The 14,244-nt window shown below is 47.9% G+C and overlaps 1 protein-coding gene across 2 annotated transcripts in view; it reads left to right on the forward strand.

Moving 5' to 3' along the window:
• LOC122805553 (atypical kinase COQ8A, mitochondrial-like) overlaps positions 1-14,244 on the forward strand; it is a 768,588-nt gene that overhangs the window by 636,923 nt on the left and 117,421 nt on the right. For both annotated transcript variants that reach the window (XM_044075768.1, XM_044075766.1), the window contains exon 14: positions 179-265. In XM_044075768.1, coding sequence (XP_043931703.1) covers positions 179-265 — 87 coding nt within the window. The remainder of the gene's footprint in view (positions 1-178; positions 266-14,244) is intronic.

The following is a 14,244-nucleotide window of genomic DNA, read 5'->3' on the forward strand; positions in this document are numbered from 1 at the left end:
AAACCGTTGAGGATATCTTACCCTGCATTTACAAGGAATGTTGAGTGCACAGAATTTTTTAAAGGTATCCTTGCTGACATCCTGTTGAACATTGCAATGAAGTACTGATAGCTACTACTAAAGTTGAAAATGACCTTTGGGCACTTCATATATTTCTAAGTCTTTCAATTTTTTCCAGATCATTAGAGCTGCAGCAGACAGAGACAGGGAGAAAGTGCTTCAAAAATCCATGGATATTAAGTTCTTGACTGGATATGAAACAAAGGTAAGGCAACTGTTGACCTTGTGCCACTAAGCTAATGTCTTATTCTTGTCAATAAAGGTGCTGTGGAGTAGTGTGGTCAGTGTGTAGACTTTATGGTGTGGAAATTCTTATCTGGAAGCAGAGGAATAAAGGATGTTAAGTTGTCTATCTCGCCTTCATTCTTGCTGTTTGTTTGGGATCGGAGCTGATCCTCTGCTCCGACTCGGCCATCTTCAATAGCCTGAAAGCTGTTTACTGGCTCGAGGCTACCCCTTATCCCATGATGCCTAACGATAGCTACCCAGATCCCGTTTGCTGCTTCAGCTGCGAGGTGTGTCGTTTTCTCGCTCAGGCTTGTATTTTCAAATTTTTTTAATTTTTGTGTAGAACTATATCCTTATACATCTGAAGTAGTTACTTCATTTGTTCTGCAACCTGTGGGTCTCTGATCCGACCTTGGATCCGACTGGCAGCTTTCCAAGCTTCAAGATCCGAGCTCCTAGCTCCTCCCCTCTACCCATAATCCCCTGTCACCACCACACTATCTCAGATCGTTTTTGCCGCGGCTTGATCACAAGCAACTTAAGAAGAGCTCCTGAGCTTTAGTAGCAGGGAAGTGATTTTTTTTTCTTAAATTTCGACAATTTAAAAGTGTATGTGTTGAGAGAGTGTTTCTCTGCCCTTTTTTATTTTCGGGATTGGCGCTTTGGTTTAGTTAACCCTCCCCTAGGTGTTTGGGCGTGTGAGTGCGTGTGTTGGAAAAATGGCCGAAGGCCATAAGGCTTTTTTTTTTCTAAGTGCACTGGGTATGGCCATAAGCTTTCCCCAGCTGATGGCCACACTCAGTGCGTTATATGCCTGGGGGTTGCCCATTTGTCTTCAGACTGCCAGGTTTGCGCAGCCTTCAACCCCCATGCTGTGAAGGACAGGAGGAACAGGCTTATTCTGGCGGGATTGCTTCCCCCAGAGGGGGCCTCTTCCTCTTCTCCCTCTAAGGTGCAGGCTGCCCAGGTAGCTTCGGCACCCTTGACTCCCTCGACTCAGGCTGGGACTCAACCTCCCACTGTTGCCTTGAGTACGAGGGAAGTTCAGTCTTCTCCTTCTAGGGAAAAGCACAGTGAGAAGCACCGACATAAGAGGCGAGCCGAGCCTCATCCCTCGACTCTGCCATCGAAGACTGCTAAATCGCCCCCGAGGGTGTCAGGACCTTCTCCTTCTTGGCTCCGATCCCCTTCCTCCTCACCGGAGCCGGAGGAGGAGCTCCGATCACCCTCAAGGTCGTCGAGGCGGCCTTCCAGGCCTGCCTCTACGACCTCCTCTAGATTTACTAGGTCTCTCTCCAATGCCGATATGGACAGGATGATGCGTCTGTTTCTGCAGACCCAAATGCAGATGGGGTGCTCTTGCCCCCCCCCCCACGGGGGGGAGTGCAGCTTCAATATTTGCCCCGATTTCTCCTTCAACCCGGATCCAGGTTTTGGAGTCTTCAGATCCAGGCCCTTTCGGAGCCGGGGTTTTGTCGGCGCCGGTGGCCCAAGCCTTCTCGACGCCGACCATACCCGCGAGTATCTCGGATCCGAGTTCTCGGGGCCGTGGGCCGCGCGTCGGATCCGTGGGAGCGGGTGCCTGTTCGGCACCTCCTATGTCGGAGAGCACCTCCCTCTCGGATCCGACGGCTTTGGCTCCGACCCCGATCCCTATCTCGGAGCCGAGGAGACTGCTCTCGGGGCCGGAAGAGAGTAGTTCTCCTTCGGCGTTCGAGGTAGTGGAGAGGGTACTGTCAAGGTCTTCCAGGTCCCCGACCCGGGCTTTGGATCCTTCCGCTCCCTCACTGCATACGGGTCTACCTTCCATCATCCTTCCATCGGGACAGCCTGCTCAGACCGTCCAGTTGGTTCCCTCGGAGGAACAAGAGGCTGTTGACGAGCCCTCTTCTGATAGTCCCACAGAAGAGGTGCCTCGTAAACGGACGTGTAAAAGGAGGCACATGGACTCCCCCGAGTCCGTCACAACAGATACGGACTTAAAGGAAAGGGAAGGTTCCCCAAGGTCACCCCCCCCGAGGATGTCTCCTTTGGAGACATCATGGAAATGTTGCATAGTAGGGGGGGTGGTCTGCCCAAAAACCTTCCTCGGATGAGTCCGTATTTCTGGAGGCGTTTGAAGTGGGCCCATCTACCTCCTGGGTGTCCCCACCGGCAGATCCCCTGGTAGATCTCCTGACTACCAGGGCTTGGAAGGAGCCCGACACTGTGGATCCTATCCCATGCCGGCCGGATAAAATCCTTAGCCCCCCTTCAGATAGGCAGGCTTGGGCTAAAGGGTCTCCAGTTGATGCCATGTTGGTGGCTACTGCCACTAAGAGAGAACTCTCCCAGGAGAGCTCCATGGTCCACCCGCCGGTCAAGGAGTCCCGGGCGCTGGATCGTATAGGGAAGCGGGCCTTTGCTTCAGCAACCTTCTCTGAGGGCGCTGAATTATATGGCGCATGTCATCATGCTGCAATGGGATTTGATCAAGGAATACACTGCAGCTCCACCAGAGTCCATGTTGGTCGAGGACAAGACCGTGTTCTTGACTCGTATGGCCACTCTCAAGTCCATCTCAAATACGTCCATGCGGCTACTGTCTTATGCTACGGAGGGAGCCGCAAGGGCCAGCGGGGCAGGTGTTGTCTTGCGACGCCACGCCTGGCTCCGCCTTTGTAATTTCATGGAACCTTTCAAGGCGTCCTTCGCCTTTGACAGCTCTTCGCTTTTTGACAAGACCGTCCGCGATACACTAGTCCAAAGCGAGAAGGATGGGAAGCCGCTGTCTGCCGTCGGAGTCCGCTTCTCGACCCCCCAACGTTCCTTCTCAAGGAATCAGAGGGGGCAAAAGAAGCTGTGGTTCCGTAAGTTTCAGCAATCCTATCCAGCTTCGGACTTCGCGCCCTCCAGAGGCAGAGGGGGGCAGGGTGGACGCCGGCCCAGAGGCAGTGGGGGACCGCGTAACTTCTGGTCTAGGGAGCCTTTCTCCGAGAGACCTGCGCAGCAGCCCTGAGGGCTTCCCCGACTGTCCAGCTCTCGAGGCAGTCGGGGGGTGTTTAACGAAGCACCTGTCGATGTGGGAGTTCACGAACGATCGATGGGTGCTCTGAATTATATCCAGAGGCTACAAAATTCCCTTCCTATTTCGTCCTCCCTCAGGTGGTAGCCTCCCCGATGTCCCACCCAAACAAAGAGAGGCGGTGACCGTAGAGATTTCAAATTTGTTAGAAAAAAGAGCCATCCAGCGGGTCCTCCCAGACCAATCCGGATCGGGCTACTACTCAAGGTTCTTTTTGTTGCCAAAAAAGACGGGGGACCTCAGGCCCATTCTAGACTTGTCCACCCTGAACATGTTTGTCCCCAAAGAAAAGTTCCGGATGGTCACTCTACAATCTTTTCTCCCCTTAATGCAGGAGAACGACTGGATGTGCTCGATAGACCTCAAGGACGCGTACTACCACATTCTAATGGACAGACGGTCCAGGAGGTTCCTTCGCTTCCGGCTAGGGGCCAGTCATTACCAGTTCAGGGTCCTTCCGTTCGGACTCACTTCAGCCCCCAGGGTGTTCACCAAAGTCATGGCAGTGGTTGCGGCCCACCTGAGGCTTCAGGGCATAAGGGTCTTTCCGTACCTAGACGACTGGCTCCTCACAGCAACCAACAGGCATCAGCTTTGTATCACAAGGGACTATGTTCTGTCTCTTGCCGACAGTTTGGGCATTTCAGTCAACATACCAAAGTCTTTTCTTCATCCTGTGCAAGTATTAGATTTCATAGGAGCCAGACTAGATTCCTGATCTTCTCGGGCCTTCTTGACCTCGGACAGGCTGTCCAGCTTCTCACTCCAAGTTTTGGCTCTTCTTTGCACCAAAGCTCCGCCGGCGGAGTTAGTCCTGAGAGCAGTAGGCTCGATGGCAGCGGCTATCGGCCTCTCTCTCCATGCTCGCCTAAGGATGCGTATATTACAGTGGACACTCCAGGTTCAATGGTCACTGTTACACCATCCATTGAATACTCCCATCCCCCTGAGCAGGGTTTACAAGGAATCCCTCCTTTGGTGGCTTCACTCCCCAGAACTTAGACAAGGGAGACCTTTTGTGCTTCCCCCTCCCCAGGCCACGTTAACCACGGATGCTTCTCGCCTAGGGTGGGGGGGGCATTGTTTGGGCAGAACCGTCCAAGGTACGTGGACCTTGTCAGAGACCGACTTGCACATAAATGTTCTGGAGATGAGGGCGGTGCTTCTAGCGTTGCAGGCTCTCCAAGACCTTCTACCTCTAGGAACGATTGCAATACAGACGGACAATATGTCAGTGGTCTGGTATATAAACAAACAAGGGGGAACCAGATCCTAACCTCTTTGTCGAGAAGCCATGAGAGTTTGGGAATGGGCGATATCCACCAACCGCTTTCTGATAGCAACGCACATTCCAGGACAATCCAACATCCTGGCGGACAAATTGAGTCGAGTAATTCTCAGTCCTTACGAGTGGTCTCTCAATCCGAAAGTTGCGAAGGAGATTTTCCACAAGTGGGGTTGGCCTAGCTGCGTTTATTGTTTGGGCGCTGTTCACCTGCAGGACTCTTGTTCTGTGTGTCATGCCTTTAGTCCAAGAGTCCTGCAGAAACGGAAGAACAAATTGATCCTTAGGGGTCTAATAAAACCTCAGGATTCACCATCAAAGAGTTCACAGCCAGTGAAATCCCCAAAATCCTCTAAACCGTCGGCTCCACCTTCGGAGCTGACCCTGGTACAGGATTTACCGAGTATGTCGGTTCCAGCTGGCACCGACAAGACAACCCCTCCGTCGGCTCCATCAGATGTTTCGGAGCCGTAAAACGCTGAGGTCCCCCTTGTTAGAGTCGGTTCATTTGGCTCCTGGCTCTCCATTATTGCAAAGTGAACGTAGCCACCGTTCTTCACACTCCTCTCGAGCCTCTAGGCTGTCTGATCATGATGTGGAGAGAGTAGTGAGTAGGTTGCTAAAATCACAGGGCCTAGCTAAAATGTTGTCTAGCCCTTCTCAACAGGTATCGGCTCCATCCACCTCCCATTGAGCTCGGAGCCAGAGTTCGTTGGGGTTCGAGTAGCGGAACAGTCTGCTCCGATAACCATATCTCCTTCAGTTCCGACGTCTGCTCTGATTACCTCGATGGTACCTTCCATCAAGGGATCTGGATGCCGGGGCTCCCCCATCGGCTCTGAGGGGGCAAGTGGCATCGGACCCTTGTCCGACCCAGTTCCCCCACTCGGAGCATCGGCGCAGGTGAGCTCGGCTCCAACATCGGCCTCGGAGCCATCCCCCCTTGGCACGGAGAAAGATTCCTATTTCTTCGGAACTGGAGCTTTCTCTGCCTTGAGGCAGGGACACCTTTGAGGTCATGCAGAGTGTCCTGTCCCCTGAGTCAGCTAAACTACCAGCACCACCGGCTCCGTCCCCCGTAGTGCATGTGCCAACCTCTGCTCCTCCTCCAGACCCCAAGCGCAGGGAACCGAGGCTCCAAGACACCCCATTGGGTGTTTCCTCTTCTTCTGAGGCCTCCCCTGATCACTCAGAGGAGCCCCCTCAGAAGAAAGAAGTGCAAGAGGAAGCACATTGACTCCGCTGAGTCTGTCACTTCTGATACAGACTTAGATGAATCGGAAGGGTCCCTGAGATCCCCCTCTGAAGATGTTTCCTTCTTGGACATCCTGGAAATGCTTAGGCGGAGGGGGAACTGGAATGCCCTAGCTCCTACCAAGGATGAGTCTGTATTCCTGGATGCTTTCGGTTCCCAACCTTCCACCTCCTGGGTTCCCCCACCTTTTGACCCACTTATGTCCGTAGTGGCTCGAAAGGCTTGGTCAGCTCCGGACACAGTGGAACCAACTCAGAGGTGACCTGGTAAATTTATTACAGCTCCCAAGGATAAGCAATTTCTTTCTAAAGGTGTGCCCGTTGATGCCATGCTGGTAGCAGCAGCCACCAAAAAAGAGTTAGCAGAGACCTCTTCATCTGTTCATCCCCCTAACAAGGAGTCTAGGACGATGGACAGGTACAGAAAGCGAATGTTTGCTTCAGCGACCTTCTCCATGAGGTCACTGAACTATCTATGTCATTTTACTTGACTTCAAAGGGATCTTCTTAAAGAGCTTGGAGATACCCTTCAAGATCCTACAGCTGCGGGAGCACAAGCCAAAGTAGCTTCCCAGCTAGTGACACTTAATTCTATAGTTAACTCCTCCATGAGGCTCATTTCCTATGCAGCCGATGGAGCAAGTAGAGCCGCGGGCACAGGTGTAGCCCTTAGGAGGCATGCGTGGATGCGGCTGTGTCACTTTGCGGAACCCTTTCGAGCGTCCTTCACCAATACCCCCTTTGATGGCTCCTTTCTCTTTGGGCCACAGGTGAAAGACACGTTGACTAGGTGTGAGCAAGAAGGCAAGACTCTCTCTGCCATGGGAGTCCATTTTTCCACTCCCTCTAGACCTTACCCCAAGGGTCAGAAGAGTGGGAAGATGTGGTTCCGTAAATCTCAGGGAGCCTTGCCTGACACATGTAGTGATTTTTCTTCCAGAGGCAGAGGGGGAAACAATAATAATAGATGCCGCCGTCATGGCAAAGGGGGTCTGCAGAACCAGGGCAACAGAGAATTTTTCTCTGATAAGCCCTTACAGCATCCCTAAAGGGTTGCCCGGCTGCTCACCTCTGGAGGCAGTCGGGGGAAGACTTTCACTGTACCCAAAAGCCTGGCAAAATTTAAAAAAAAAACAGATGGGGTACGGTCCATTATATCCGGAGGTTACAAAATTCCCTTCCATCAACCCCCCCTTACAGTCAAAGAAAATCCTTCCAGATGTTCCACCCATTCTGAAGGAGCAAGCAGTAATAGAAGTTTCAAAACTGCTAGAAAAAAGAGCCATCCAGGAAGTCCCCACAGATCAGTACGGATCTGGAACTTACTCAAGGTTTTTTTTGGTACCAAAAAAGACATGGGACTGGAGACCGATTCTGGATCTCAGCAGACTAAACAAGTCACTACAAAGAACAAAGTTTTGGATGGTCATGCTACAGTCCATTCTACCTTTTCTGGGTCAGGACAATTGGATGTGCTCGATAGATCTTCAGGACGCGTACTACCATATCAACTTGGACAGATTCTCCAGGAGATTTCTTCGCTTTCGGGTGGGGACCAGTCATTACCAGTTCAGAGCTCTTCCCTTTGGTCTCACCACAGCCCCCAGAGTGTTCACCAAATGTATAGCAGTGGTCATGGCTCACCTGAGACGTCAAGGATTCCAGGTGTTTCCATATCTAGATGACTGGCTCCTCACTGCTACCACCAGGCATCAACTCCTACAAGCGCTGGATTATACAATCACATCCTGCACCCAGCTAGGTTTTGCAATGCATTTTGAAAAATCTGCCTTAAGCAAACTTAAACACAAGGTTGCCACTAGAAAGAGTGTCCACAATTCGTCAAGTGCAAATTCTAATGCAGAGCAAAATGATCCAAGTCAGGTATGTCCTTCAAACTCTGGGCTCCATGGCAGCTGCCATTCTTCTAATCCCACTAGCGCGCTTCCACATGAGAATTCTTCAGTGGCTTCTTTTCACACGGTGGTCTTTCCAAGAGCTACCCATGTCTCACATGATCCTGATCACAGAGGCATGCAAGAGACACCTTTCTTGGTGGATGGTCTCCCCATTAGTTACTCAGGGCAGACCTTTCATACAACCCCCTCCGGTAGCCACAGTGACAACAGATGCCTCCCTGATAGGGTTGGGGGGGTATTATCTGGGCAGGACAGTCCAAGGCACTTGGCAACCTCGAGTACCATCTGCACATAAATGTCCTAGAAATGAGAGCCGTGCTCCTAGCGTTGCAAGCTCTTCAAGACTCTCTTCCCTTCGGGACCATTGCAATTCAAACAGACAACATGTCAGTGGTGTGGTACATCAACAAGCAGGGCAGAACCAGATCCTACCCCCTGTGTCAAGAAGCACTCAGACTTTGGCAGTGGGCGATTTTCTCCCAAAATTTTCTGATTGCGAAGCACATCCCTGGGAGATCCAATGTCATAGCGGACAGGCTCAGCAGAGCTATCCTCATGCCTCACGAGTGGTCTCTGAATCAGGAAATTGCAGATCTTCTTTTCCGCAAATGGGGACAGCCTTGCTGCGATCTTTTTGCCACCCCCTTCAACAGCAAATGCATCAACTTCTTCTCCCTTCTTCCGCTTCCAGGTCACATACCCAGAGACGCTCTAGTCCACGATTGGCCTCAGGGACTTCTTTATGCTTTTCTTCCGTTTCCCCTGATACCGAAACTCATACAGAAAGCAAAATCGTTGGGTTGCAAAATGATCCTCATTGCCCCCTACTGGCCTCGACAGATATGGTTCCCATTTCCTGCATCATTATCTTCTCGATCAGCCGTGGACTCTGGACCCAATTCCAGATCTCCTGATTCATCAATCAGACGGGTTGTATCAATCCCTCCAAACTTTCCAGCTCACAGCTTGGTTGCTCCACTTCCAACCTTAGCCAGGCTTCCCACCATTTCCCCAGCAGTCCGTGAGATTATCTTCTCTTCTCATAAGTCTACAAAGAGAAAAACTTATGCTAGCAAATGGAAACATTTTTCTTGGGTGGAGTCTAGGAATGTGGATCCCTTCTCAGCCCCAGTCCATGAAATTCTGGAATTCCTGGCACAACTATTTCACTCCGGGGCCACTTCCGCTGCGATCAGGGTACAATTAGCGGCCATTTCTAATTTTCATATTGGTTTGTCAAATTCTAACATTATGTCTCATAAGCTCTGTAAAGCTTTTTTGAGAGGGACATCTCTTCTTAGACCTCCAGTGAGAGATCCCCCTCCCCCTTGGGACCTTAATTTAGTCCTAACAACTTTAATTCTGCCCCCTTTTGAACCAGCAGCTTCCTGCTCCATCAAGTTTCTATCTTGGAAGACACTCTTTCTGGTAGCTATCACTTCAGCTAGGCGTGTCTCAGAACTTCAGGCACTATGTGTTCGTCTTCCCTACCTGGTGTTTCACAAGGACAGAGTTGCTCTGAGGACTAATCCTTCGTTTCTTCCTAAAGTCTGCTCAGAAAGTAATTTAAACCAATCTATAGATCTCCCTGTGTTCTTCCCAAATCATAGCAAGAAGGCAGAGTACAAACTTCACCAATTGGACATTCATAGACAATTGCATTTTTACCTGCACAGAACTAAAGAAATAAGAAAGTCAGACCAATTATTCCTTTCTTATGCTTTAAACAAACAAGGTCTCCCAGTTTCCAAGGTGACCTTATCCAGATGGTTGTCCCACAGTATTACTTTTATTTGTCAGTTAAGGAACAAAGAGTTACCAAAAGGTCATTCTACTAGGGTGTTAGCCACCTCCGTAGCCTTTCAGTCTAGGTTGCCCATGGATTCCATCTATGCAGCTGCCACGTGGGCAAACCCTCATACCTTTATTTCTCATTACAAGGTGGATATGGTCTCCCGGAGCAGAGCTGATGTTGGTTCCACTGTTCTGAAGAGTCTGTTCCACTGAGCCACCCAGGGTGTTAGGTGCTAGGGACGCTGTCCCAAACAGCAAGAATGAAGGCGAAGATGGACAACTTTACATTAAGAAGTTATGTACCTACCATAATGTTCCATGTTGGTTGTCTTCATCTCGCCTTCTTTCTTGCGACCCTCCCTCCGTCCCCATCCTAGTGGATTGAGAGGAGTCCCTTTTTTCACTGGCTGAGTATTCTTTTATTGTTATTCTTCTGGCCAGGTCTTCCCAACCTATTCTAGATATTAGAATGCATGGAACAACCAGTTTTTTTGATAACTGGTTTCTCTCTTATTATGTCTGGATTAGCTATTTCAAATGAGATCTGGGTAGCTATCGCTAGGCATCATGGGATAAGGGGTAGCCTTGAGCCAGTAAACAGCTCTCGAGCTATTGAAGATGGCCGAGTCGGAGACGAGGATCGGCTCTGATCCCAAACAAACAGCAAGAAAGAAGGTGAGATGAAGACAACCAACATGGAACGTTATGGTAGGTACATAACTTCTTATTATAAGCTCTAGAAGAGAAAAACAGTGGCTCAAGAAAGGAAATGATTTCTGCATGTTTTATATTTTAGCATTAACCCTTGGCGCCGAGTGTGGTTAATGCGTGTGATTTACCCAGAGTTGCTGTAGTTTGCTCGCAAGGGTGAAGATCACATAACTCAGCAAAGTTAACCGTGGATAAACCAAGCATTGGGTCACTTTTGTGTGTTGTCATCTTGATAATTTTTATATCTTTTTTTAATTTACTTGTTTCTTTCATTTTGCAGTAGAAAAACAGTTTTCTACACATTTTCACTTATATTTAAGCATTATTTAATGATAGTATTTAGAAAAAGAAGCGTCTTGAGTATTTATTCAATTTTCTAAATCAGTAACGCAAGACACTTCTTTTGTTAAATACCCAAATATCACTGCTTGAGTTAAAGAAATGGTACCTTTGTCTTTATGTTGCTGTTAGAGATCCCAGTGCCATTGTAGGTAGTTTTTGCTGTTATATATTTTTGTTTACTTTTTTTTCTTTTTTATTAAGAGAGCACACTGCTATTGCAGGTAGTCTCTCTCTATATATTTTGCATTTATTTATTTAAGACAAAGGAGTCTGTAAACATACTATACATGAGGATGCTTGTGGACTTGTAATTCCTGGCAGTTTAATATTAAATTACTATTTTTGTGAAGAGTGGAAGACGTGTGTATGTAGTTGCAACCTTTCTTTTTAATAATAGCTATAGGTACTTGATGACTTCCTATTAGTAACACTATTTACAATATGTACATGAACTCCTGGCAGTATTTTAAATGTTTTTCCTTAGATATGTTTTCATATGTTCATAGATTTGTACTAGGGTAATGCACACTAGGGTCTTTAGAAGTTTAGTTGTGTGACCCAACCCAATTATTCCCCGAGTTCCTTGGGTGCCTGTATAGTAGGATGTATTTAATAAGGAGGTAGCTAAGGGTTATCGGGAGGTAATGTTTGTTGGTGATCGATTTACTTACTGTCAACCTCTGTCCATCAGAGACATGGGGGCCAGACCAGGGCAGGGGGAATTGTGATCTCCCATCAAGTGATCAAAGTTTCATTTGAATAGGATCAGGGATGAACTGTTCAAGTGGTTTGAAAACCTTATTCCATAATGTGGGGATCCACTGAGGCACATATCAGTCTCTCCAGCATGCTGTATGTATGCCACAGGCAAAGTTCAGGACCTTGGATCTAGTGTTTCTGCTGTTATTTGTTTTGTGGCTTTGCCAGAGATCCATCAGAGCTGGATGTGGGGATGCCTTATGTGCCAGGCATAGATCTCCTCTCAGTAGCCTGTAAGAGACTGTGCAGAAATAGGGCCTTAAGGCAATCTGTGTAGGACAGGGTATTTATACCCTGGATTCTCCTGGTGAGGAACCTTTGAGGGTATTCCAACTGTTGCAAGTGTCCAGTTAGGTACATGCCAAATGGGACATTCTACTCAATGATGGGTCTGAGAAGGACTGAATAAAATGGTACTATAACCTCTTGGACCTTACCCTTGCTTATGAGCTGGGTTACATGGAATGATTTCCTTACTATTTTGGCAACATGTTGGTCAAAGAATAGAATGCTTTCTACATTTGTTCCCAGATCCCTAACTACCAAGTCAACTCTTAAGGGTGTTTTATCAATGGAGTAATTAGCCTGGATGAATACTTTCACAAAGGGCACTGTAATGCATTTCTTTGCATTGAGTTTTAATCCGTGGCTTTGGCACTAGTCATTTGTTTGTGTGAGCTGCTCTTCTAGGATGCTAGTGTCATGGCGGAATCTGTGATAGCTCTCAATTTACAGAGATCTCTGAACTTGGGGAGACAGAGGCCTTTGACATTAGTCTTGACTTCTGAGAAGTAGATGCCAAACAGGAGTGGGCCCAACATGGAGCCCTGGGGTACACCGGTGGTGACTGATCACTTAGTGGAGGTGGTCTCACCAATCCTGACTTCTTGGGTCCTGTGAGCCTTCCAGCAATCCTGTAAGTTGTATAGGGATTTATGCATAGTTCTGAGAATTTGTCAATAATACCTGAGTGGGTTATGGTATCGAATGCCTTGGCCAGGTCACGGTAGGCAATATGCACCATTTACTCCTCATCCATAGCCTTTGTGACCTTCTCAAAGAAGTCTACCTGGTTGGGTAGGCAAGACCTTCCCTTAACAAAACCAAACTGGGATCGATCTAGTGTCTTTAGGTTGCCATTGTCTGTGTTGGTCATCTGCATGATAATTCGTTCCATGTGAAAAGTGGAAGACATACACTTGCAGCTGTAACCTTTCTTTTTAGTAGTTACAGCTAACCAGACTTCTAATTGGCAGTGCCACATTCCAAACTCCCAGCAGTTTTTTTTGTAAACATTTTTCCTTATCTGTTTTTTGTAGGGATGCAAAATTCTATTTGATACCATTTCACTTTGCAAATAGTATGTCATTCTTCTGCTGTAGTTTTCTGAAAAATAGTTGTGCCTTTTTTTAGCTGTTGTTGATGGTGATTCCATCTGATTTTTGAAACCAGATGAGACTCTCTGGCTGGTCATTTTCCTTTGGCTTTATGCATCTTTCTTTCTATCGTTCAAGACTGAAGATTATCCATCCATCCATCCTCAATCCCTTTTCTCATTTTACATATGGGGTTTGGGGTGTCACTTCAGCAGTGACAATCATCTCGAGTCAAGGTTTACACCTCCAGGTGGCTAGCCCTGCCACAGTAGTTCATTCATACCACTCACTCGCACACACACACTCACCTATATCCAATGTAGAGTGTCCAGTACACCTACTTGCATGTCTTTGGAATGTGGGAGGAAACTGGAGCACCCGGAGGAAACCCACATGACCGCAGGGAAGACATGCATACTCTGCACAGAAGGCACCCCAGCCAAGAATTGAACCAGAGGACCTCTTGCTCTGAGGTGACAACACTTAACCACTGGACAAGTGTCTGATATAATTAAAGTTTCTCCCTTAGTCAGTGGATAGGTGGTGGTGATTTTGAAGGCAGTCAACCCTTGAAGATTTTCATTTACAGCTTTTTTTTATGTCTGGGAGGCTATGATATTTCTTGTGAACATTTTGCAAGATTTAACCCCCTTACTGGAAAGGGCTAGTTTTATAGCAGACACACACAAGTCCTCCCAAGGAATGTATCTAATTATAACTTGATATAGATTGTAGGCAGATGGGGCGGCCATGGTGGTGCAGCGGTTAGCGTTGCCGCCTCACAGCAAGAGGTTCTCTGGTTCGATCCTCTGCTGGGGTGCCTTCTGTGCAGAGTCTGTATGCCGTCCCTGTGATCACGTGGGTTTTCTCCCATATCCCAAAGACATGCTGTAGGTGGACTGGACACTCTAAATTGGCTCTAGGTGTGAGTGCATGGGTGTGTGCGCCTTCTGTGGAAGGTTGTGCGCCGGGCTGCAACTCGACACTGTAAAACTCCACTGCCAATCATGAGCGGACAGGTGATCCGCTGTGGCGGCCCCTAACCGGGAAAAGCTGAAAGAAGAAGATAGATTGTAGGCAGATATACTCTGGACCTTATCTGTAGCCATCCTGTACTTTCTTTGTAACTGTTTGGTAACAGAAACTTTATTTGAATTTTTTTTTTTTTTTTTTACTGTTTGTTGGGGGACAGGGCTATATTTCAGCCCTCCAAAGGGGCATATCTAGTTATAACTTAAAACAGATTTTAGGTGGGCATCCTCTTGACATTATTTCAAACCATTGTGTGTTGTTTTTTTACCTTTGTTCAACTGTTTGGCAGGAAAAGCTTTATTTCATATGTATTTTATTATTTTTACCTTATTTTTACTGTTTTATTTTTGGCAGAAAGGAATAGATTGCAGGTAGATGCACACTGTCCTCCCCAAGGGCCTTATCTAGTTTTAACTTGAG

Source organism: Protopterus annectens, chromosome 6.part1, assembly GCF_019279795.1.
Source record: "Protopterus annectens isolate FY-2018-M chromosome 6.part1, PAN1.0, whole genome shotgun sequence".
NCBI lineage: Eukaryota > Metazoa > Chordata > Ceratodontiformes > Protopteridae > Protopterus > Protopterus annectens.